At 46.0% G+C, this 26,146-nt stretch overlaps 1 protein-coding gene across 2 annotated transcripts; it reads right to left on the reverse strand.

The window, feature by feature from the left end:
- Positions 1-1,131: 1,131 nt before the first annotated feature.
- TMEM268 (transmembrane protein 268) lies at positions 1,132-18,277 on the reverse strand. 2 transcript variants are annotated; one of them, XM_083721135.1, is made up of 9 exons: positions 18,058-18,275; positions 17,754-17,952; positions 14,298-14,407; positions 12,003-12,110; positions 11,447-11,596; positions 10,313-10,423; positions 6,709-6,789; positions 2,983-3,168; positions 1,132-1,444 (listed from the first exon to the last, which is right to left on the reverse strand). In XM_083721135.1, exons 2-9 carry the CDS (start codon positions 17,860-17,862, stop codon positions 1,265-1,267), a joined length of 1,035 nt encoding a protein of 344 aa, XP_083577261.1. In that variant the 5' UTR covers positions 17,863-17,952; positions 18,058-18,275; the 3' UTR covers positions 1,132-1,264. The 2 variants fall into 2 exon arrangements, with proteins under 2 accessions (XP_083577261.1, XP_083577262.1); XM_083721136.1 differs by having other exon boundaries at positions 12,057-12,110; positions 17,754-18,277.
- Between the last annotated feature and the right edge of the window lie 7,869 nt (positions 18,278-26,146).

Consider the following 26,146-nt stretch of genomic DNA (forward strand, 5'->3'; position numbering starts at 1 on the left):
TTTTTGCACCACTGTGACCCTAGGCAACAGTGGGTGCGTGATTTTTTTGGTGCAAGATGTAGCCATGAACATGCTATGTGATCTGATGGTGAATTTGGGGTGACCCAATGCAAAAATCCTGAGGATCCATGTGGATCCGTGCTTTGTAACCACGTTTTTGCACCATTGTGGCCCCAGGCCACAGTGGGTGCGTGATTTTTTTGGTGCAGGCTGTAGCCATGGACATGCTATGTTATCTGATGGTGAATTTGCGGTGACCCAGTGCAAAGATCCTGTGGATCCATGCTTTGTAACCACGTTTTTGCACCATTGCAGCCCCAGGCAACAGTGGGTGCGTGATTTTTTTGGTACAGACTGTAGCCATGGACATGTAATGTGATCTGATGGTGAATTTGGGGTGACCCAATGCAAAAATCCTGAGGATCCATGTGGATCCGTGCTTTGTCACCACGTTTTAAATGGGGAGGGAAGGAAAAACACAGAAGGGACAAGAAGCACAAGAGGGGTGTGCGGAGAAGCAGCTGGCTAAGAATGCAGGGGAGGAGTTTAACGGGGTGGGGGGAGGAAAGGAAGGCAAAAGTCCCCCCCCCCAAGCCAGCCCTCTCTCTCTCTCCCACCTGTTTTTCGGCTGCCTGCGAGTCCCTAGAGCAAGGAGAGGAGGAGGTGGTGGGCTGGAGCCTGCACGCAGTGTGACTAGGAAAGAATTAGAAGGAAGGACTCGATCCTTTCCTTAACCCTCTGCTTGCCAGGAGGGCAGGGGATTCCCTGCTCTTTGTTGAGTTTGAGCAAACGCAGCAACAGAAGCGGGTGGGCAGTAAGACCCTGAGGCAGAATGCAGGAAAGCAGCAGCTTCCGCCTTCCCTCCGCCTGCCCGCCCGATCTTATTCTTGCCTGATTTTTGCCTATTTTTGCTCCTGCGCTCCGGCGAGTCAGCTCCAGGGACCACACATTCGCTCAATAACACGCACAGACATTTCCCCTTACTTTTTAGGAGAAAAAATCTGCGTGTTATAGAGCGAAATTTACGGTAATAATTTTCTTAAATTATTGGGGGGGCGGAGCCCCCCCAAATGAATTTTTGAGGGGGCTCGGGCCCCCTCAGGCCCCATGGAGTCGGCGCCTATGAATAGTGCGTAACTAAGGTGAGTGTCACTGTGGCCAATTCAGACAACCATGTGAAATGATTCCCCCAGTTTGCAAGTTCTAGGTCTCCATTCTGGTTAATACTGTGCATAATGCAAAGGGCCACTTTATCCACCACTGGTCACCTCAGCTTGAACCAAGAGGATCTCTTTGCCAGCACTGTAGTCTCGATGAATTGGCACAGGCATTGGGTGTGGTTGAGTGATACATGTCGTCTTGCAGCAACCTCTGTGAGCTGACCACTGACCAGAAGTCTGATGTAACAGCCACTGAAGATTGCCAATAGCTGATGGGCCATCACCTAAAATCAGTCAAGCATCAACATTTATTGATGATGTAAGAACATAGGAAGCAGCTGTTATACCAAGTCAGACCAGTGGTCCATCTAGTCCAGTGATGCCTACACCAATCTGTAGCTCAAATAGCACTTCATGTGCTGTCCCTGAAAGTTTGTGCTAGAAGTGGAGAACATTTTCTGACCAGCAAGCCAAATCCTTATATCCCCAACCCAGAGACCATCTACATGTCAGTCATCTGACGTCAATATGGTACCAGGTTATACTGAACTCTGAAGCCCTGACTATGGGGTCTCAGTGTGGAATTGTTTGAGAGCTCTTTTGCAACAGCACAGGATTCTTTGCAAAAGGGCTTTCAAACAGCCCAACATTGAGCTTTGACTGCACATGGCTGTTTCCAGTAGGGGAAGAGGCATGAACAGCCCAATGGTGCAGGATTTAGTTCCTACTCATCAGCTGGTGAGCGGAGATTAAACCCTGCTGCTTCGGCTATGTGTACCAGTTCCCAATAGAGTAACTGATGCATGCAGCCAATTCAGAATCAAACCCCTCCCACCATTGGAATGGCATCAGTGGGCATAGTTTCTGAAATAATGGCCTCACAGGCCAAGATTGGCCTATCCTCAACCCTGGCTTATGTCATAATAAACCACCTCTCCCCAAAATTTCAGACTGGAGTCTTTCCCAGTGCTGGGGGTTGAACCTGAGACCTTCCATGCACAAAGCAGGTGCTCTACCACTCACCTGTGGCCCTTTCCCTTCTCCAAACCCAGATATTCTGAGCAATTTGCTTCTATATTGCACAACTAGCCTTCAACAGCTTTTCAATCCCATTTCATTTAACATTATTGTCAACTTAAACATTTCCATCATTTCCATCCTTAATTCTTATTAGGTTTACATCTACCTTTCCAAACTTTCATGCGCATTACCCTTGCTAGTGTTAATATATACAGTACCCTAGTTGTTACTGTTGTTATTATCTGCCCTTCACTGTGAGGTCCAAGGGTGGGTTACAACTTTGAAACACAAAGTCTAAAACAACTTAAAATAACCAAAAGGTGTGTCCTTAAAAGTTTCTTGAAAAGTTCCTGACTTAAAAAATATATATATATTTTAAAATTCCTTTAAGAATTCAAATATTCCTTGAATGTCCCTTGCTTATCCACATCATTTAAAAGGCATAATAATATATCATTGGCACTACATTTTATTTTAAATATTTCTTAAACATTTGTAAGTGAGCAGTAGTGCCTGGTGCCCCCTTGGGACTGGTATAGAAGGTATAGAATATGAAAGTAGGGTGGTGCTGGAGCCAATGACTGATGGAGGCACTAGTTCTAGTTTTGCCTCCTCCTCTGCTGAGGTCTAGAAGGTCAACCTTGAGACTAAGGAGGAGAAAGAAACTAAGAGGCAGTGCCACCTTCTGGACAGTAAGAAATCAGGCAGGTATGGGCTGGCTGAGTACAGAGGCTAGTGAAGATCCACCTCAGTTCTCCCCCAACACCAAACCTTTTTACGGACTCCTTCAATGAATTCTTACCTCAGGGGCTCCATCTGGGACAAGCTGGAGGAACTCTCGGTATGCCAAGGCACTTTGGTTGCTGTCCTTTTTCTCAGGCAGCAGTTCAGAATCTTCTGAAGAAATTCCCAGGCTTTTTTCCTGACTTGGAACGATGGGAGTCTCTATTACAATGCAGAGTTCTTTCAGGTTGTGCTTCAGAGCAGACTGAAAAGGAGCCGGGAGGAGCAGATTTGCAGGACAGCAATATTATTCTGCATCACCCAGAAAAGCACATTCTGCAGCAATCAGCTAACAGCAACAATGATCAGCTGAATCCCTTTGGGTCCCTTCTAACTCTACAGTTCTATGGTTTTATCTTCCGTTCTCACAATGGAATTTCCCCTTCCTCTCCTGTCTCCTCTCTCCATGTGAGTCCTGACACACAAAATTGCTCTGAAGGTCCAGGTGGCACTGAGGGCATGCAGAGACAGGAGAGGGAACAGAAGTTCTGTTTTGTGAGCAGAAACCATTCTGCTTTCGCTAGGAATTTGTTGGATACAATTCAGTAGCAACATAAGCCACATTCGTACCATCCATAAAGCACTATGCTACCACTTTCAACAGTTGAGGCTTCCAATAAAGGATTATTGGAGCTCTAATTTGTTAAGGGTGTTTCACAAAGCTACAATATTCAGGAGTTACCTGTGAGGCGGGATTGATTGTTAAACCATTCTGAGAATTGTAGCTCTGGAAGGGATAAATTAACAACTCTCAGTACCCTTAGCAAACTACAGCTCCCATAAGTCTTTAGGGAAGCTATGACCCCTTAAGGCGGTATCACAGTGCTTTAAATGGATGGCGTGAATATGGCCATAATCACACAAATGAATATGAGTGTTGTTAAGGATTGACCGCATGGGTTCTGAGGGTTGTCTCTAAGTTCCACTCGGAGTAGACACATAAAAATTAAGAGAACTAAGTCATGTCTAACAATTTCAATGGGTCCATAGGTCCATAGGTCCAATAGGTCCATAGGCACCAACTCTATGGGGCTGAAGACAGCTCAGCCCTCACCCCAAAGTATGTGAGGACATGGCAGCCTCCTCCTAAATTGAGGAGCTAGGCCTTGTTGGGCCTCTCCGCAGCTGCAGAGGACATCAAGCCTCCTCCTGATGTGTGTGACATCACATGTGACATCACACACATGCAACAAGGCCCCCCCCCCCAAATGTTGGGCAGAACTCGGCACCTATGAATGGGTCTACCCTGTGCAGGACTAACATTGGATACAACCTTGAAGTGCCACTAGTGGTTCCAAGTGAGTAATGAATTTGGGGGGATTGAATGGGAGGAGGATGGTGATCTAGGTGACTGGGTAGGATGTTAACTTGGGAAAATAAACTGCTGTGAGATTACTTTATAAAGAAATGAATTGGGGATCATCATTGGGGGCAGCTGAACTGATCTTGAGCACAATCTGTCAGGAAATTATTTGGACATAAATGAATTGAAGAAAAAGCAATATGGGGTGACCCAGAGCAGGATGCAAATTAATGGAAGAATATTCCTATGGTGATTTGGTGCCAGGACTGCTTTGGCTACACAGGGAACCAGGACTTAGAAAATGGAGATGGATATTGTGTGTGTATGTGTGCGCCAGTGGTTCCTGGTGTCTACCAGGCAGAGGCACCATGTTGCCCCCAAAATTGGGTGGGTTGGCGCATGTTGCACACGCCCCCTATGCTGTGCAGGCCAGACCGTTGCAGCCTAGAGGAAGGCTGCATCGGCCTGCATGGTGTCAAGAGATGCCAGGCAGGAGCAGCCTACTACAATCTGTGCTGGTCCTTGCTTGCATCAAAAGATCCTGCGCAGGCTAGTGCAACCTCTCGCCAGGCCGCACCTGTCCCCACAGCATCTCCCGACACTATGCAGGCTAGTGCAGCCTTCTGCTAGGTCACGCTGGTCCCCACAGTCTCAGGAGATGCTGAGCAGGCTGGTGCAACCTCACACCAGGCTGCCCTGGTCCCTGCAGTGTCTCCTGGCACTGCGCAGGCTGGTGCAGCCTTCCATTGATGCTGTGCTTTGCTCGGCTAGACCTCCTCCACCTGCTCAATATTTGGGGGCTGCGTACCCTGTTAAGGAATATTGAGGGGGCTGATGACATCTCTGTTTCCTGGAGTTGGCGTGCCTGCTCCTGTGAGAAAGCAAGGAGCCTAGCGGTAGATAGTGTCAGTCAATTGTACCCTCCTGCTCTCAGTCATGAAGAGGCGAAGGAGATGCAACATCTCCTTCTTCCGCCCCCTTGTGCCTTTATGTTTAATTGGGTTTCAGCCTTGTTCCCTGAATTGATTCAGGTCCAGATCCAGGCTAAGCGATCTCCACATCTGCCTGGACTGGGTCCCCAGATCCTGGGGGGTGGAGACTGAGGAGTTGGACACAGTCTTACTAAACAAGACTCTTCAGTGTGATCCAGCAGTGATGTTATTTCAAAAATGCTGCAAAAATACTGAATTTCTTTTTTGAAAAACTAACTAGCTAACTAACTTTAGAATGACATCTTTAATGAAAATGATAGACACCTGTCCCAAATGGAATAGTTAAATGACTAAACAGACTCCATTGGTTGAATTCTGTATATTTAATTTGTTATAACCCACAACCTAGTTTTAAGAGCAATGAGTCAGTGTCTTACTTTGGTGGTAGTGGCTGTTTAAAGCATGATAACATCTGTCAGGGTTTCAGGGACAGAGAGCGAGGGGGAGGGGTCCCAGGGCGATGAGGAAGAGGACGACGACGACCCGAGGTTGTCAGTGAGTCCGTCAAGTGAATCCGAGGATTCCCAAAAGGGAGCCCCCCTGGTCAGGCCAAGGGGCAGTAGAGAGGGAGGCAGTCAGAAGCAGGGGAACGAAGGGGGAATCCCCAGTGGGGGCTGGAGATCGGGACCGGCCTCTCCGTCGGAACGGAGTGAAGGGGGTGGAGTTGCCAGTGTGTCAGAAAGAGCAGAACAGGAAGCAGAGAGGGGAAGGAGTTCGGAGCAAAACGTCCTGCCGGAAGGGGAGGAGTGTAGTACCGAGAGTAGCGTAACGGTCGAAAGGAAGGTCAGAGGCAACGTACGCGCGCCAAGTTCAAATGTGGAGGCGCGCGGAAATGAGGAGAGCCCTGAGGAGGAGCCTGGTCCCAAAGCACGAAGGAGGGGGGAGCAGGCGGCAGAAGACTCAGCCTCGGGGGAGTCCCGGAGGGAGGGAGCACAGGGGGGCAGGAAGACCCTGCGGAAAAGGAAAGAGAGGAAAAGGTGGAGCAGTACAAGCCTCTTAAGCTGGTGCAGGGGCGGGACTGACTCAGAGGGGACTTCTAACATCTAAGGGTAACAGATGCGGAGCCACGGAGCTTGGATGTAACGACAACAATGTTCTTCAATAAAACCTTTTGTATATATCTTGGACTGGACTTTGGTCTCTTGTGAGCTGAGACCTCGGGTGGCTCTGACAACATCCATCAGCTGGATTCTGGTAATTCTGAAGAATATTTCTGTGCCTCATATAATTGCAGGCAATTCTCTGTATGGTTGACTTGAGAAAGAGGATGATGGCTGTTTGCTTATTCACACCCATTTGGAAGATGGAGCTCAAATTAATTTATTTGTTTTGTTTGTTTTCAACAATGTTTTGTTTGTTGTCAGCAATGCCACTAACAGTTTCGGCAGCATGGCTTCCTTGGAAACCTTCTGCCTTAAAACAAAACAAAAGCCCTCCAATCATCACTCACCTTCTCATTTCTCTTCATTTCTGCCAAAGAGTCTGCTAAGAATTGAAGGCATGGCCCCACGTCAAAATGAACAAACCAGAGCTGATGGGGGAAGTCAAGGAAAACAGCCCTATATCTGATAATCCCACCAGCCATGCACAAATTATGGCAAATGATGAAATTCTTTGCAACTCTCTATATTGCTTACTGGAGAAAAGGATTGATGTTGCCTACTTATTCACACCCATTTGTAAGAAGGAGCTCAGATTGTTTTAATTGTTTTACTCTTATGTAGTAATCTGTAGCAATACCACCACCTATGGGCAAATTGTGGTACTGGATATATCATGGCAAGTAAAGAATGTATGATGTTAAGCTATAGCTGGAGAGAAGCCTCAGGCCCCAGACTGATTGTGACTCTCCAGGCCTCTCTATCTTTCCTTTTGAACTTTTTCCAGGCCACACCTCATTCGCCCTGCTTTGCACCATGAGGGCTGTATCCAATGTTCTCTGTCTACTAGCACAAGAGCTCCTGTGCCAGCAGTTGGGTGAGATTGTAACGCTGTGCAACAGAGGGATCCAACATGACAGTTAGAATAGTGGGAAAACAATGTGCAATAAATTGTGCCATCTATTGGGCAATCTATTGGACGTGGGTGGCGCTGTGGGTTAAACCACAGAGCCTAGGGCTTGCCGATCAGAAGGTCGGCGGTTTGAATCCCCACGATGGGGTGAGCTCCCGTTGCTCGGTCCCAGCTCCTGCCCACCTAGTAGTTTGAAAGCACATCAAAGTGAAAGTAGATCAATAGGTAACACTCTGGCGGGAAGATAAAAGGCGTTTCTGTGCGCTGCTCCAATTCACTTAGTCATGCTGGCTACATGATCCGGAAGCTGTACACTGGCTCCCTTGGCCAGTAAAGTGAGTTGAGCGCCGCAACCCCAGACTCGTCCACGAGTGGACCTAACAGTCAGGGGTCCCTTTACCTTTACCTTTATTGGGCAACACAGGTACATTCTCTTGCACAACAATGTTCAGCTGGTACAAAACATTTTGCCAATGGAACAAATGTACTGCTATGTGTCTTTAACTCCCTCTGGAATTCTCCAATAACGATTTCCCACCCAGCCTCTCCTGGCCTTTCTGCAAAAGGCTACTTCATCTTGGTGACCGGACACAAACCAGTTAATTTTGAAACATTCTGTCTGTTGTGGACCTTGGTTTCTCACAGCCACCCATTTGTGGTGGGGGTCTTGTGATGTGCAGGATCATTCGCACCTCCTTCCCCCTTCATAGCCAAAGTAGACTTTTCAGTGGGAAACCACACTCCACTCTGGTTTGCTGCATTCCTTCCCGCTCAGTACAAGCTTTTCTGTACCAGGAAACTCCGAATCAAAGAGTGTGGTGTGGAAGTCAGCCTGAGCTTCATGCCGTCATCAGGCACATGCGATGGGGAACTTCTTCCTCTGCCTTTCTGAGAAATGCAAGAGTTGTTCATGGGAATCGGTGGGGCTCCTGCCATTGTTTGAGCCAAGAAGTTTGCTGCTGATAGCAAGATGTTGAAGAACCCCACGAGACATCCTTCCTTTGGCCTGCAGGATCCAGTTCTGTCAGGCAGAAGCTGCCACAAGGGTCTGGCCACCGTCCTGTTAAAACCACTCTCTTACTTAATTTCTAGGGGTGTTTTGGTTTCTCTTTCACAAATGAGCATTGCATTTTTAATTTTTTTAAAAAAAAATGGCTCTCAGCCCAGTCTGGCCTTTTGGCCGCCTGTGAGTCAGATTGTTGATTCCTCTGGCCCATAAATGGGTTGTCACTGTTTGGATAGGCCTTTTCTTTGATGTGAAGCTTCTGTGTTCAGCCACAGTTTTGTTTTCACCCCACCCCATATTTACAGCCAACTCTCATGTCTTCTTTCGAGTTGCTAGAACCTTTTCTCCTCCTGACTTCAGGAGCTTGCAGAGAGTGAGATGACTGCATAACCAAACGTTTTCTCTTGCACTTTGTGGGAGGGCTGGGTTCCTCTCTTCCAGCTGATTCTGTTGCCTTTGTGGCTTGAACCCAATTCTTGGGGTGTCAACTTACGAGTGCTCATATCCAGGCTGGAGGAATAAATGGCTGTGTGTTTAAACCCAATTTCGTTGGGGTGGTCCTGCTAATTCTGGACTCTCTCCAGAGCTGCAGAAGTACATAGCAAACTTTTCTTTTCTTTTCTTTTCTTTTCTTTTCTTTTCTTTTCTTTTCTTTTCTTTTCTTTTCTTTTCTTTTCTTTAAGATGGAACACTGTTTTCCTTGGGATGGGGCCAAAGAGGACTTTTAATCTTCTCCAACCTTTCAAGATACCATGATTACAGCAAGTCTTCCTTTATGCTATGATTTGTTTTATGATTGAACTGAGCAACAGTGGTGTTATTTAAATTCCCATTGCTGCTTTCGCCCAAGGATCTTTTGGGGTTATCTTAAAACCAAGATCCACTCCTTTCCTGTGTGTGACATCTTCTAACAATCTGCTTTTCTCTGGGCAACTTCCGGGGAACACCTTTAATGGGTCTGCAAAAATATTTTCAAACGCAGAGCAAAAATGGCCACTTGGTAGTCAATTTGGTCCACTAGTGTGTTTTTTCTTATTCTAGTTTTCCAGGCTCTCTCACAAAGACCACAAGCATCCATGAAACACTTTCCTGCTGCAGTCGCTAGGGCATGTGTATTCTTTATCCTGTGTCTCTCCCCCAACCCTCTGTTTGTGGACGGTGTTGTTTTTTCATTGTCTCTTGATCAGGATTCCACCCCCTTCTCCCTTCCCTGTGCCATCTGAACAGTATTGACCCATAGTGGAAAGAGAAATTTGTTAGCTGATTCGTCATTTCTTTTTTAAATGTTTAATGGCATGTAATCCTTTTGCTTTATTTTTTTTTTAACAAAAAAGCCTTCAGTAATAATCCTGATTATTAGCCTCAAAAACAAAACAAAACAAACCCAAAAAAACTTAGCACTACAGTGGTACCTCGCAAGACGAAATTAATTCGTTCTGTGAGTTTCTTCGTCTTGCGGATTTTTCGTCTTGCGAAGCACGGATGCACCCTGGTATTAACGGTTTTAAGAAAAAGGAAACAAACTCGCAAAACATTTCATCTTGCGAAGCAAGCCCAAAGGGAAAATCGTCTTGCGAAGCAACTCAAAAAACGAAAAACTCTTTCGTCTTGCAAGTTTTTCGTCTTCCGAGGCATTCGTCTTGCAAGGTACCACTGTACATTGGATGCAACCCCAAGTGTTCACCTGGCTGGAATGCATATTTGAACTCCGATAATGCCTTTGACTTGCCTGGATTGAGGATAAAGCGGAGTGGGTGAGCAGGTGCAGAAACTAGCCTACTTTGCAAAGGCAAACATTTACATTTGTTGCTCTACCTACGACTGCGCCTGTTCTCGCCCACCACTAGCATGTGGTCCCCAGAAGGCTGCCCAGAAGAGAACAAGGTCCTTCATCAGCCAAAGGTCCCCACCCTTATTTTATTATATCATTATATTCAAAGGTAAATATAGGGTGAGTTCTTAAGTGACAAAACTGAAACTTCAGTTCTCCCTGACATACAGAGATTTGGCATTGTTTCAATCTGAAAAAGGATACCTGTGGAACACTACATTGCTTCTCCGGCATATTTGTGAACCCTACCAGGAATTTGTTTTTCATGAAAGCTTCGTTGGCAGCGGCTAGTCTCATGTCTGTACTTACATTCAGCTGTTAAATGAGAAGGAGAAGGAAGGGAATTAAAGGTCTCAACCACAGGGTGGCCAGTGGAGGCAAGAGGGAAGCCGTACCACAGTCTCATGGGCATAGGCAGTTTAACAAGCTGGTTTAACAGTCATTCCCCACAATTTTCAAAGGGGAACATAGAAAGCTGCCTTCTGCTGCATCAAGCCATTGGTCCATCTAGTACAGAATTGTATACACTGACTGGCATCAGCTCTTCAGGGTTTCAGGCAGCGGACATTCCCATCCCTACCTGGAGATACTGGAGTGAAACCTGGGACCTTCTGAATGCAGCCAGGTGCTCTGCCACTGAATTATGGCTCCTTGTAGGAAGCTGTCTTATCCTGAGTCAATGGTCCATCTAGATTTGTATCTTCTACACTGCGTGGCACCGGCTCGCCTAAGTTTCCTTCCAGCTCTGTCCAAGGATTGGACCTGGGACCTTCTGCATACAAAGCAGATGTTGTACCACTGAGTTAGAGCTCTCCCACTTAAAAGATAGGAACAGGTGGACCAATGGTTCAGACACAGTTATAAGACAGCCTTGTAACTGCATCTGGGCATCAGTCCATCTGGTTCAGTATTGTTCATGTTGACTGGCAGTGGCTCTCCGAAGATTTCAGGCAGGGAGTATTCCCAGATGCACCTGGTGATGCTGGGGAGCTTCTTCATGAAAAACTTGGTTCTCTCTTGCTGAGCTATAACTTTTCGGGGTGGGAAGATTTGAGCTGAGTTGAGCTGACAATTCCGGCTAGGACTGTGATGAGGTGGGTTTAACAAATGGGGTTGCAATGTGCAGGCACCCTCTAAAGCAATTGCTTTGCAAGATGTGAGCCAACCTCTTATTGCTTTTCAGGCATTGCTTATGGCATTTATTTCAGTGAATGAAAGTTGAACTGAATAGGCTCCATTGGGTTCTGTTTTTAATTTGTGATTATATGAATATGAATCCCTAATACCTGCTGGTCATCATGGAAATCATAACTTCAGACATGTCTCAACTCGTCTTACCTTCCTTTGATGTTGATGAATTGTGAGTCTGATGATCAAGGCAGCCACTAGGGCAACTGCAGTGGCCAAAATACTGATTTCCCAGGGTTGTGCTACAGAATATATCTGCAGGGTGGAAAAAAGATTGATCCAGAGGGTCACGTAGAAAACCTGAAAGGAGGAACACAATATTTATCTAATAAAATAGAGGTGAGCAACTTTTTACAAACCAAGGGCCTCATTCGCTTCTGGTCAAACTTCTGGGAGCCAAGTGCCAGAAGTGGGGTGGGGGAGAGAGGCTAAAGAGGGCAGAACAACGAATGCAAATTTTATCTTCATACAGTTGTCTGATTGCTACACCCACTCACACCCCTTCTCCAGCCATGCAAACAAAAAGCATAATTGGAGTTACTGGGCACATTCTTGAGGAGAATTCTGAGGGCCAAGAAGAGAGGTCTAGAGGGCCACATTTGACCAATGGGCCTCTAGTTCCCCATACCTGCAATATATATATAGTCATTTTAGACCCTAGCAAACCCACATGCCCCAACTCTCACTGAAGCAGTATGGTGCTTACCACAGCAATTGAGATCGCAAATGCTCTGGAGTTGTAGAAAAGGTGCTTTCTCACCTCTGGTTCTAGCACTGCACACTGAATCAATTTTTTCCACTGGTCAGCTGTCACCTGCATAAGCAACAGCAGCATGGTCATTTGATGTATGCCCGAATGCAATGGACATGATCCCATAACAGCATGAAGTGAGCATAAATTCACTGCCATGCTTTGGACTGTGGCCAAGAAGAGCAATTGGGACTAAGAAATGTGTGAAGGGCTGCTCACCCCACAAAGTGGATCAAGCCGATCCCTTCTGCCGATTTTTCCCCCTTTCCTCTACCATTCTGCCTCCTCTTCCTCCTCACCAAAGGCCAGCCCACCCGTGAGGCAAAGTGCAGCAACCACCTTAGATGCAGATCCTCAGGGGCAACAGATTCAGCCTCCAAGGAATTCCTTGGCCGCTGCTACAGTGGCAGCGGTAGCTGTGGTACACTACTTGGAAGCCAGATCTGCTGCTTTCTCAACAGCCTCCTGCCTCACAGTGCTACCTCCACATCAGCTTCTCTGCAAATAGGAAGCATTGCTAGTCTCCCCGCTCCTCTAGTGAGGAAATGGTAGGGGTTGCCCCCTGCGTTATGCACTTGCCTGGTTTGATTCAGGGCACACTGCCTTCAGCAGTCTGATAAGGTTGATTTGACTCACTGCTTTGTTCCCATTGTAGATCTTTATCCCTCCCTTGATCTTAATGAGAATCTCCACTGCCCCCTTCTTCTCTGGTGTGTGTGGGAGGGGGAGAGGTATTTTGTGGTTCACCTCATGTGCCAGACTGTCTTGGGCCTACTGCCGTCCCCAGCCAAGGCCCGGCTCAGGGCAGCTAACACCAAATATATAATACATTAAAAACACAACATCAAACAATTGATTAAAACACAGCTCAAAATCACAGTAAAATCAATATAAAATGAAGTGGCAACCCACGAATCACAGCCATTAGGGTAGGAATATTACTGTATTTTTCGCCCCATAGGACGCACTTTTTCCCTTCCAAAAATGAAGGGGAAATGTGTGTGCTTCCTATGGGGCGAATGCAGGCTTTCGCTGAAGCTTGGAGAGCGATAGGGGTCAGTGCGCACCGACCCCTCTCGCTCTCCAGGCTTCAGGAAGCTATCTGCAAGCCTGGGGAGTCCAGGGGGGTTCCCGCAGGGCTCCCTACGCTGCAGATAGCAGCCTGCTGCCTGGAGCGCGGGGCGCGCTGAAGCAGAGCGCCCCGCGCTTCAGGCAGATATCGTTTTCTCCTCTAAAAACTACGGTAGGTGCATTTATAAAAGCTCGGGCTTCCCTGCGGCTGGGGGCGGGATAAAGAAATTTTTCTTTATCTCCCCCCCCCCCAAAAAAAAACTAGGTGCATCCTATGGGCTGGTGCATCCTATACGGCGAAAAATACGGTAAATGTTCGCCAGGCCTGGTCACTCATGCTGGTCCCATATGGGCTGATAGAAATGCCAAGGGGGGCACTTACATACAGGCTTTCATGGGAAAAAGGAGGTCAGACTGGGCCCGGACAAAAGGCCTGACAGAACAGCTCCGTCTTGCAGGCCCTGGTCTCTTGCTACTGAGTGTTCCACCAGGCTGGGGCCAGGGCTGAAAAGACCCTGGTCCTGGCCGAGGCCAGTCTAACCTCCTTAAGGCCCAGGACCTCCAAAGTATTATTATTTGTGGACTGTAAGGTCCTCTGCTGGGCATGCCAGGAGAGGTGGTCCCATAGGTACGAGGGTCCTAGGTAAGTCAAGAGTCCTACTAAGCATAAGAGCTTAAGAGCATAAGAAGAGCCTTTGTGGATCAGGCCAATAGCTCACTTTATCCAGCATCCTTTTCTCACAGGGGCCAACCAGATGTCTGTGGGAAACCTGCAAGCAGGATTTGAGAACAAGGGCACTCACCCTGCCTGTGTTTTCCAGCAACTGGTATTCAGAAGTTTTGCTGCCTCCAACTGCCCCATTCATTTCAATAGGAAATAAGTTTAGCTGACAGCTTGGAGTCAAAATAACAATTGCAATAATGGAGGAGGAGGAGGAGGAGGAGGAGGAGGAGGAGGAGGAGAAGAAGAAGAAGAAGAAGAAGAAGAAGAAGAAGAAGAAGAAGAAGAAGAAGAAGAAGAAGAAGGCGGTGCTTGGATAGCAGCAAAAAGTACTAAAAGTACTAATTACTCCTTGCGATCTGGTTCGTCCTGATTTTTTTTTCCTTGCACAATCAAATTATATTGCATCTGGTGGCTTTTATCTCTGCATGATTCAACAAGATATATGCAACCCTCACCTGAATTCCCATGGTCTTCAATCTTTCTACCCAAAGATTCATATCAAAAAACGTAGAAAAACAGGACTCGTGAGCTGTGAGAACCATGAGCATTTGCCCATTGTGAAGTTCTGGAAGGCAACAGTAAAGAAGACTGAGTATAAGCATTGTGGAGTGGCTATCATGTCATAGCAGTGCATGTGCTTTGTGTGGAAATGGTCCCAGAAAGGATGTGGTGTTCTCCAAATGTTCTGCACTACATCTCCCCTGATCTCTGATCATTGGCTATGTACCATTCTGGACATCTTCTGGTCTCCTCTAAGTAGAACCATGAGTCCTTCCCAGAAATACAACCAGAGACCCTTTAGAAATTAGGAATATAGGATTCTGAGGATACATATTTGTCCACGTAGATACAGTGGTACCTCGGGTTAAGTACTTAATTCGTTCCGGAGGTCCGTTCTTAACCTGAAACTGTTCTTAACCTGAAGCACCACTTTAGCTAATGGGGCCTCCTGCTGCCGCTGCACCGCCGCTGCACAATTTCTGTTCTTATTCTGAAGCAAAGCTCTTAACCCGAGGTCATATTTCTGGGTTAGCAGAGTCTGTAACCTGAAGCTTATGTAACCTGAAGCATATGTAACCCAAGGTACCACTGTAGTAGATTGCTCTGGCCTGGGAGATTTGGAGTTTAATCTCTGATTAGCCATGAATAGGGATGAGCAACTCTTGTCAGTTTAAACAAAAAAAAATCCTTCCAGTAGCACCTTAAAGACCAACTAAGATAGTTCTTGGTATAAAGACCAACTAAGTTAGTTCTTGTCAGTTTGTTTCACATTTTTCCTGTCTAAAGCTCAGTTCTCCAATTTCCACTTCAGTTTGCAAATAATAATAATAATAATAATTCTCATGAAAGTTCATTTGCATTTTTGTACATACTTCTCCTAGTATACAAATCGTTTCCCCCGATAAATGCATGCTTGCATGCTATTTTCACTACCCCTGGCCAGAACCCCCTTGACATGATTTTATATTTCCTTGCAGACACAGATAAGTATGTGACCTGGCGGGTAGCACTTTTTGCAACTGCTGTAGGGAAAATTAGAGCAAATTATATAGCCAAGGTAGCCATTAACTGTAAAGGTGATGAATTTATTTGATCCTATCTATCTACCTCAGGCTATGCTCTATCTTTGTCACCACACTCTGAGTATAAATTGCACACTGTAATAATTGATATTGTTTTTAACATTAGTGACCATGTGATGATTTTAGCTTATGAATTTTATTGTTTAATGTTTTTATTTGTACATTGGGGTATTTTCATAGCTTTGTTTAGAGTATGCAATGTTTTAATAATGTAAATGTTTTAAGTCCTTTTTTTATCAATTCAGTATATTTTCTTTTAACTGTCAAATAATTCTGTGTACATTGCGGCAGCCTTTGGCTATGTGCAATAAAACTGACTGAGGCTATTTTCACTAATATATGCACTTCTATGCACAGGGTACGGTTTTTCTTTGTCTGCATTACTCAGTTTGATATCCGTGTTGTGAAATTCCATAAAGTGCAAATTTTGGGGGCTGGCTGTGTTTGAGTTAACTTATCATTTTGGAAACTGTGGTTTACGTATGTGTGACTTTAAGTGTGAACTGAATCGAATTTCTCCCCCATCCCTACTGGAAATGCTAAGGATGGAAATTGTTCTGTGTGGAAAGCAGGGACCTCGTCGCTGAGCTTTCAGCCCTTCCAAAGAAAAGATTCAGCTTCATAGATTCTTTGACTGGACAGCTAATGGGACAGCTTCCCAGAAGTTGTTCAACTTCCACCCCCATCATCCTTGAGCATTAGCCATGCTGGCTTAGACTGAAGGGAACTGTGGTCCCAACAGAATCAGGAATAAGCCAGAGGGCATTCTGTATTCATCGCATGCAGCAATCAGTTCTGCTGCAATTGGTTTTCTTCCAAAAACTATGTTATTTTTCTCTGTGTTCTGCTGTAGTGAAGTTGCATAACTCAAGTAAGTTAAGCAATTAATTATGTAGATTATAGAATATATTCTTAGTACGTTATTCCAAGCCATTCATTTCAGTGCAAAGGAAACATGATACATGCAGGTGCTGTGGTTACACCCTGTGCCATGGACCCCGCACTGTATAGTGTGGGGATTCATTTAATGGCCTCCAATATCCCACCCATCTCTATGGTTCTTTGATTCTATGGCAGCCTTTCCCAACGTGGGACCCTCCAGATGTTTTGGACTACAACTCCCATCAGCCCAACCCAGCATGGTTAGGAATGATAGATGCAGTCCAAAAAATCTAGAGCATCTCAGGTTTAGGAAGGCTATTTCTCAGGCAGAAGTATTGTCTCAACCATAATGCACACACTCCATTTATAGCTGGAGGTACCAGGGACAATTATCTGTATGCAATTATCTGCACACTGCTGTACCATGGAGTTATCATCATCCTTGAAGGAAAAGAGACGGTAAAGGTTGTCCAACAATTTCTGGAGCAGAGAAGGGGGAATAGCCTACTGATCCTCCAAAAGACATCACTGAAGTATCATATTGAACTGATCGTGCAATGGCTGCCATAAATTTTACCGCATTATTCTTTTGTTTTAAATTAGGGTTACCAGACGTCCCCAGGCCCTTTCCTAAAATAAAGCATGAAATCCCCCCCCCCCCAAAAAAAGTGTCCCTGGATTCCTTGAAAAAAATCTGGTAACTATACTTTAAATTGCATTTGTTTAAATGTGAAACCTGGTGAAGCCCAGGCCATTAAAGACACTACAGTGCATTAAAATATACCTAAATATCAACACAAGGCAATTCATGGATGGAAACTCTTTCTCTCGAATAGTTTCTATGGGCTCCTCCAGACAAGCTATTCATTGAGTATTCATTTTGATTTGCTTGCAATGACATACCTTGTGATCTCAAATTCCTGTGGTGCCCTGTGCATTGCCAAAATTCAGTGGCCTTCCATTCTACATCATAGTTGCAGCACCCCCTATGGCACTTCCATGCTCTGCACCCAGTGCAACTAAACCAGTTGCACTCTCCTAAATCTGCCTTTGTCGCTTACTCAAAGCTTGCACAGAGGATAAATTATATCCAACTCATTCTGTTTGGTTTGTGGTTATACAACAATGAGCATTCACCCTTCATTCATCCTGATTTGCTTGTGCAGTGTTTAAGCGTCTTCCAATTATTCATTCATTTATTTCATTCTTTTCTCCTTCACTTACCTAACCACAAAATATCTGTTTCTTTTCCTAAAGTGGATTTGCTACATTGGGAAAACAAACCCCTAAATCAGCTGCAATTGCACATATCTAAATTTCCTTGTTTGAGTTTTAATCCCTCCTGCAAAACACTGACAGTCTGGATGTAACCCATGTTTAGTTCAGTGTGTGTTGACTATTCTACACCTCATTTTTGGCAATCAACAGTGCATTCATCTACATTACCTTTCTTCCAGTAGTCTGAATGTTCCTCCCCTTGGGTCTGACAGTAAGACACGGAGAATGGTAATTCGTCTTCCTTAGACATGTCCACTTGCTTTTTCCAACAAGCCATATTGCAGAGCAGTGTCACTCAATAATTTCAGAATCAGATGGAAAATCTAGCTTTCTGCATCCACATCTTCCACCTAGAAGTTGCTCTGTCCTAGGAAACACCAAGCTAATCATGTGATATCTGATCTGAGAGGTGGTCGAGGGTTGCAAGTGGAGGCCAAGCAAGCTCAAGATGGGTCCTGAGATGGAAACCTACTTGTCTGAGCTCTCAGTATAAGATCTGTTGCAGAGTTCTGCCCCTGTTACTTCACATCCTCCTCCTTTCATGAAGCTTCATTGAGTCACTATCTGAAGCAATGTTATATACTCATCAACAGTGGGTGGAACGAGACTTGGCAAGAGGCCCATGCATGTATGCAACACAGGTCGTGCATTTGCCAACCATGGGAAAATGCAAGTTATGTCAGAATCCAGTTACAGGGCCGTGAGTGGGGAGGAGAGGCTGAAACAAAATGCTGCAATGTAGAGAGCTGCTGTCAGCAGTGCTTGGTGCCCATTGAGATTGGTAGGGAGGAAGGCTGAGAAGCCAGCACTAGGTGGAGCCTGAGCCGATGACAGACAGAGCTAACTCATTCTAGATTTGATCTCATCCTATTCTTTTCACAGCTCTATAATGGCAGTACTGAGAATAAGGAGGAGCAGGCTAAGCTAACAGTCCATCAGCTGGACTGTTTGTAAATAGGAAGGAAGGCAGGTGGCACCTGACCAAGGACAGAATGAGGCTGATGGAACAGCACCCATTTCTCCTTTTAGACCAGACTCCACTGGCTGCCGTTCAGGGTTTTGCTTTGTTTTCCCTAGAGTTAAAACATAGGCTCTACCACTGGAGACTAGTCCATGGGAGTGAATGGGACTTTCCCCTACCAACTATGGTCTGCTCCCAATCAAACAGCTGCCATCTGTTTACCCGCCTGCCTTCATCCTTACTACTAGCCAGGGGGTGGCCTTAGCTATCAGCTCCCTCCTCATTATTCTGTGTTGCTCTTGCAGAACTCAGGATGGGGACAAAATCAGAATTAGCCAGCTCAGCCTGTCATTGGCTCTGGAGCCACTTACTGTTTGATGTTCTTTTGCAAACTCCTGCTCAGGATGGAGGCCTCTTGCAAAGGAGCACCCTGTACCACGCAGGACTGATGCCTCCACTGATGGATCCTGTGTGCTGCTGCTTCAGAACAGGTCTCAGGCAGGAAGGAATGGCAGGTGGCGGGCACCTACCTTTCCCCAGAAAGACACAGCCCATGGTCAGCGTAGGGTTATTGTGGGGGGTTTCCCACCCAATGCCTGCCTATCCTCCCTGTCTGACATCCCATAGTCTCATGGCCATGGATGCCATCAGACCCAATCTGTAGAGATCCATGGCTGTACCGTAGTCACCCAAATATGGCTGATCTGGGTCATGCATCAGCCAAATCTGTTGCATAGCCCTCGGTGCAATCCATAGTCTGCACTCTTTCACTTGTGAGGCTTGTTATGCATTGCAAACCAGAAACACAAGACCCCAGTTGTACAAAAAATGAAGAAAGAATATGGGCTGCATACCCTTGGTTCTCAAGGTCCTTTGGTTCCATGGATTCATCCTCAGTGCCCTCTACCCTATAAAGAGCATTATTCAGAATAGCAGTGTGCACAAGCCACTAAGGAAGATAATATCACAATGACATTCAAAGCAGCAAGCTTTTGTTCATTCAAAATTCAGTTAAAACTATCCAGTTTAATTAACTCAACCAAACTGATGAACTTCATCCAGTCTAACCAGCTTTTCAAAGCCTGGTAATCATTTACACCTCCAGTGTACACGCACACGCACGCACACACACACACCCTCCTTGGCCCTAGGGAATCCCACCTCCTACCTCCACTTTCGGAACCACTGCTCTATACTATTAAATTCATTTTCACTTGTCTTTTCTATGTGGCTTGTACCTAGCCCGCTATGATTGCATCAGTGGCATGTTGCACAATACACCCAACAGAAACAGAAACAAGAAAAACTTGGGAATTTTTGATCACCTCTCCTGTAACCATCCACCCAACCATTACTCAACCACTTGCTGGGAATTATGAATGAGAAGTTGGACTAGCTTTCCATCCTCAGAAGGCCCTTAGGGTAGGAAGTGCACTCCCTTCTCCTTCATCACTAAAATAATCTAGGTCTCTTGTGCATGAGTCAGCATCTTCATGAGCTGCAGCAAAAAAACAAAGAACAACCTATGGAAAATGTGTGTGTGTGTGTGTGTGTGAGAGAGAGAGAGAGAGAGAGAGAGAGAGAGAGAGAGCTAGCTTACATTGCTGCCTCCTTCTACTGCTGTGCAGAACTCCGTCATAAACATCTGGTCCTCTTCCAACCAGGAAGGAGCGTCAAAGATCAAAATGCTGTAAGTTTTCCATAGAATTGCAGGATTGTTTAGATTGGGAGGAAGCAGGTAAAAAATATGGAAAGTCTTGCTGAATGCCGACCAAAATATTTTTCTCAGCTCAGACCAGCAAGCAAGCTTAGTGACTGCAAAGGAATGCAGTCATGTGTTCCTCAAATCCTGTGGTTTGGCTTCCAAAGGGGCCCTCTTGATAGTTCCACCACCCTGGGACATTAAGGGGGTGGCAGCCTGGGAAAAGGCATTCTTTGTGGCAGCCCCTAAACTGTGGTATTCCTTCCCCCATACAGGTGCATCTGGAGCTTTCATTATGTAGTTCTTGCTTCTTTATCTTTCTTTATTTTGACACTTGGGTAGAGATAGGGGAATGGTTCAGTTCAGGTCAGATCTAAAGGCAATTCATATTTCTCCAAACAACACAAACTGGAAAACAAGGAAAGCCCTGTAGGATCAGGCCAAAGGCCCACCTAGTCCTGCATCCTCTTCTCACACTGGCCCTTCCCCACTCACCCACACTTTGTAGCCTAAAGTGGTATAGAAGATACAGATTACAGCTCTCAGTCTCTCTTGGTTGGAAGGGCAGGGTTCCTCTGAGTGAGTCCTTAAATGGCAAGGAGAGCTGCTATCTTGTAATTAATTGTGGCAATTAATCTGTAATTAATCTATGTCAACAAGATGCCTCTGACCATTTCAGTTTTTCCTTTACAACCTGCTTGCAAGCAACCATTGTAAACCTACAAGCATCCGGCAAAATTCTGCAGCACTTGTTTATCTGCCTGCGTCAAAGCTTTTTGCTGTTCTGTAATGTGGATAAGCTGTGCTGACTTTGTGCCCTTCTACAGATTTTTCTTATTATTGTCTGAAGGCTGAACTTAGAAGAAAAACCCATGGCTTCCTTAACAGGAGACACATCTAAGCTTCAAGAGACCTGGCCTGCAAATCCTCACCTTTTTTTCTACTGGATCTTTTTCAGGGCCTCCTGTCGCCTCTTGCTGGGCACTCTTAGGTCCTCTGTGAACGGCTGCATATGAAATCAGTAGTGTTATTTTTAGCTCCCAGTGCTTTAACAGCACACAAATCCCCACAACATACTGTGAAGCCCTTTTCAGCCTAAGAGCCACATTCCCTTCTGGGCAAACCAGTTAAGGTCCACATGTCAGTGGTGGATAGGGCCAGAGGAAAACTGGACGGAACAATGAATGTAAATTCTATCTTTGTGCTTTAGTGTAGTTTGTACACACATTCACACAGAACTTTATATCCTCCCTCCAGATAAGCAAGAGGCAATACTGAGTCAGATGGACCAATTGTCTGACTTGCTATATGGCAGCTAAGTGAAATCCCACACAACTCCAGCCAGCTTTGCAATGTCTCTCCATTCCTTTGAAAGCCTCATTTGGCTTGTTTTTCATTAATCACAGCTTGTCACCAACACACTCTGGTTGGTCTTAGGGGTGCCACCTTGGGGGTGGGTTCTGAGCTCTTTGGGCCCCTGAATAATATTTCAGGGAGGGGAGGCCAAGCGTTGAGATGCAGCTTCCATGGCCAGCTTCTTCTCCTGCTGCTGCAGCAGCAGCGGAAAGAGGCCCTGGCTCTTCCCATTGTCGCACTGAGCATTGTGCACATGACATTGTGCATGGCACATGTAATGCTCGGGACACTCAGCACACAGGACATCACACACACTTTGTTCTGCACAATGCCAGAAGGAGCCAGGGCCTCTTTCAGCAGCAGCTGCCTTGAGGAAAAGCCAGTGCTCAGGCTGCTCAGCGCTCATCACTTGGGATGCTCAACATGCACCGCTGAGGGTGCTCAGCATGTGAGTGACTTCGCACACACAAGCAATGCAAGTGCCAAGTGTTGCACAAGCAACACCAGCTGCCCCAATCTGCTTCATAAGTTGGAGTGTATGGTTGGCCTTCACCATGACCAGTTTGAAAGTAGCCAAATTCAAACCATGGATTGTGAAGCAGGCAATAGTTAAGATTAACTAGTTTATTGCTTGAATGTGGGTTAGGAGTTTATTAACCAGCGTTTATTGCTTGAATTGGGGTTAGGAGAGGTGTAGTACCTCTGGTGAAGGACAAGTCATGCTTCTTCTGGGGTCGTTTGCTCACCTTTTGTCCCCACCCTGCACTCAGCTCTCACCTATAGTGGCCACACCTCAGGAAACAGCTTTGACTGAGCAGCTAAAGCAGGTGAGGGATGGTTCTCAAACCCTTGGTGAGTTAGGGACTTCCCCTGCATGCAAAGACACGCTCTGGCAGACTGAGTGGATGAGACAAATAATGGATCTACAGGGGGTCAGCAAACTTTTTCAGCAGGGGACCGGTCCACTGTCCCTCAGACCTTGTGGGGGGCCGGACTATATTTTTTTTGGGGGGGGGGGATGAACGAATTCCAGAGATGCATTTTAAATAAAAGGACACATTCTACTCATGTAAAATCACGCTGATTCCCGGACCGGATTGAGGTGATTGGGCCGGATCTGGCCCCTTGGTCTTAAGTTTGCCTACCCTTGGTTTAGGTGGTAGATTCTGCACATGCTGTAGAGGGAAGTGAGTGGCAGATGGGACTTATCAACCTGGGAAGGTAGCCCGTACAGAAATAAAACTCCTCCTAAACCTCCACTGCCTTGCAGCTATATTCATTCAGGAGAAAACTTACGGGAGTAAACTGTGAGAAAAATATACAGTAGTACCTCAGGTTACATATGCTTCAGGTTACTGACTCCACTAACCCAGAAATAGTATCTCAGGTTAAGATCTTTGCTTCAGGATGAGAACAGAAATTGTGCTCTGGTGGCGCGGCAGCAGCAGGAGGCCCCATTAGCTAAAGTGGTGCTTCAGGTTAAGAACGGTCTTCCGGAATGAATTAAGTACTTAACCCGAGGTACCACTGTATACCCATTGCCTTGTGGGACATATTTAGGAGAAGAAACACTAAGGAATAAACTCTACACAAATCCAGATTGGAGACCCTAAGACAGTTGGGTGGTGCCATGTACGCCTCCTTCTGGAAACTCCTGCAGCCAAGCTGGTTCCAAACGTATTGCTCTGCTTTCCTCTGGACCACATCAGCGACACCAAGTGGAGGTCTTGTCGTCTGGGCAGCCCAAGCCCTCCAAACTCATTGCCCAGGCTTGTGCTTCAGAAGGTTCACTTTGGCGCTGCTAATGCAGCAAAAACAACACAAGAGGCAACAATTACAAATTACTGATCTCTGCAGCCACAGCAGGCGCTGCAACTCCCCTGTGGTTTGACTTCACCCCAAGAGGCACACTTGAGACAGACAGATGCCAACATTTGTTTGAACATGGCTCATGGGTCATTATGTCTTTTCATCAAACTATTGGAACAAGCCACAAGTATTTCAGTATTTCTGCTTTAATGTTTTGCTAGATTCTTATTGTATTTTGATGCTATATACTGATTTTTTGCTTGAGATTTTTTGCTTGTAACTTGTGTGAACCACTTAAGAAATTATATTATAATAAGCAGTACAGAAGTTATTAAAATGAATCAGTGATCAAGGTTATAAGTATTTTAAAAAAGCAAAGTGATTATTAACAAACTACTTTGAGCCACCACCCACAAAAGACAGCAGGTGGTGTTGAATTGTTTTTTACAGCATAAGGTCAAACTGGGACATGCTTTTATTACCAGCTGATGACGCCATACTCCCAGCAATGGCTTTGAACACACTGCCCAATCAGCAATGTCAACTCCATATATAAATGAACAAATATAGGACCATGAAAGATTTGGAGCCATAATAGAAAGCGGACACCAGCAACAGAATAGGGAAGTCACTAAAGGAACAGGAAAAGCCAGCATATTAAATGCCATTCATAAAATCTCATGTGGCACCATGAGATCTCTTTCTGTCTCATACACACAGAGGAAAGAGAGAGAGAGAAAGATGAATGGGGCATTCCATGCACAGTTCTGATCAACTGCTTTGTCAAACTTCACAGCAGCAGCAGAAGCCCTTTTTCCCCAGCTGCCACTCTTACTATGTATTTTGCTTACACAATCCACAGATGGGGCAAAGGTCACCATTTTAGATGGCATTAAAAGGGGATTAGACAATTTTCTGGAAAATAATGGCTACTGGTGATGGCTGTATACCAGGTGCACGGAACACACATCAGGCCTAGCCAGCACAGCCAAGGATGGTGGTTGTAGTTCAGCAGCAACTCAATGAGGATGAGGCTGAATGCTTCTGAATATTAGTCGCTAGGTAACAACAGTGAGAGTCCCCTCTAGGAAGCTTGTTTGCTGGTCGGAGCTGGTGATGGACAGAACAAGATGTTAGACACACCTTCAGTCTGATGCAAGGCTCTCCTGTGTTCTAACATGCATGTGATGTTAGAATGACACAGAACATTCTGTGCACTGGCATCTGCCCAAATGCAAAATATAAGGATATAAGAGACTACGATGTTATTTATGCAACTCCTGACTGACTGTTCAGCTGACACCAGATGGCTCAGCAAAACAGAAACTGTTTCACCACACACTGACTTGGTGAAGGCAGTAGTGATAACTCCCAGTTGCTTCTGCAAAACCTCTGCAGTGCTTCTCCTCCCACCCCACCCAACCAGATTTCTGGCACGATGAAATGACTCGAGACCAAATACTAAGTCTATCTTCATATGCAGTCATCTGCTTGGTGCTAGGATAGAGAGTAGGTGCTTGGTGCTAGGATAGAGAGTAGGCCTTCTTTGGTTCATTTTTTTGTTTCTTTTTGCAACAGGATGAAGCAGCACTTTAGCAACACAGGAAGCTTCCTTACACCAGCTCTGGTCATTGGTGCATCTAGCTTAGTAGCTAGATGACTGGCAGCAACTCTCCATGGTCTGAGACAGGAACAGCTTCCCAGACCTACCTGGAAATGCCAGGGATTGAACATGAGACTTTTTGCATGCAAAGCAGATGCTTTGTCAATTTGGGCTGGGCAGTATCAGCTTTTCAACATTGCAGTCTGGCAATATCCCGTGATGTTGAAAAAATAAGTTGCACCGATCTCAGCCCATGAGGTGCTGGGTGAAATTGCCGCAGCTCTCACTGTGGGAGTTGGGGTGGTTTCACCCCAGCACCTTGCGGTCTGAGGTCAGTGCAACTTACCATTGCCAGACTGCAATGTTGAAAAGTAGCTTGTTTGCACGGCTCAGCAGGATTGCCACCGCTGGGCAATCCTTTAACTCAGGGGTTGGCAACCTAAGTCCCATGGGCCACAAGCAGCCCATGGGGGTCCTTTAACTGGCCCATGGACCCCCGCCGCCTGCTCAGTTGGCTCCCATGCACCACAATAAACCGGCACGGAGCAGAGCGGGGACCGCCTTCTGCAACGCTGCCCGGCTTCCCATTGGCTGCAGGAAGCTTCTGCAGCCAATGGGAAGCTGCGCACGCCTCCTCCACACCGGAAATAGTGTTTGTGCATGCGTGTGCGCACACTCCGGCCCACTGCAGCATCTGTAGGACCGTTAACTGGCCCAAGCCACAAAAACTTTGCTGACCCCTGCTTTAACTTCTTGACTGAGGGGAGCAGCAACTCTTGACTCACTCCAGTGGGTGCTGCTAGCAGAGGGACTCAGGAACGGTGGTGGTTTCACCAGCAATAAACCACTGAGTGAAGCCAACATCACGGTCTACTCCTGATACCTGTCCTGGGTGATATACTGATATATCGTCCAGACCTTCTGTCAATGAATTATGACCCTTTGGCTGCAGGTTCCCTTCCCCTACAATTCACAGAGCTCAGATGAGGTGCAGCAGTTGCCATAGGGAACCTGTGGCTCTTCAAATATTGTGAGACTCCAATCTGAATATGTCACAGTCAGCACAGCCATTGATCAAGGATGAGAACTGCAGGTTCCACCACTGCCAGCACAAGCTCTAACTTTAAAAG

The sequence above is a fragment of the Podarcis gaigeae genome (assembly GCF_964106915.1).
Source record: "Podarcis gaigeae genome assembly, chromosome: Z".
NCBI classification, from domain to species: Eukaryota; Metazoa; Chordata; class Lepidosauria; order Squamata; family Lacertidae; genus Podarcis; species Podarcis gaigeae.

Excerpts from the sequence above, each read along its gene's own strand:
- TMEM268 (XM_083721135.1), bottom strand. The coding sequence starts at position 17,862 with ATGGCTTGTTGGAAAAAGCAAGTGGACATGTCTAAGGAAGACGAATTA. Across the intron at positions 12,111-14,297 it reads TGAAGACCATGGGAATTCAG|GTGACAGCTGACCAGTGGAA; the intron begins GTGAGGGTTGCA and ends TTGCTTATGCAG. Across the intron at positions 1,445-2,982 it reads TCCCAGATGGAGCCCCTGAG|GTGATGGCCCATCAGCTATT; the intron begins GTAAGAATTCAT and ends GACTGATTTTAG.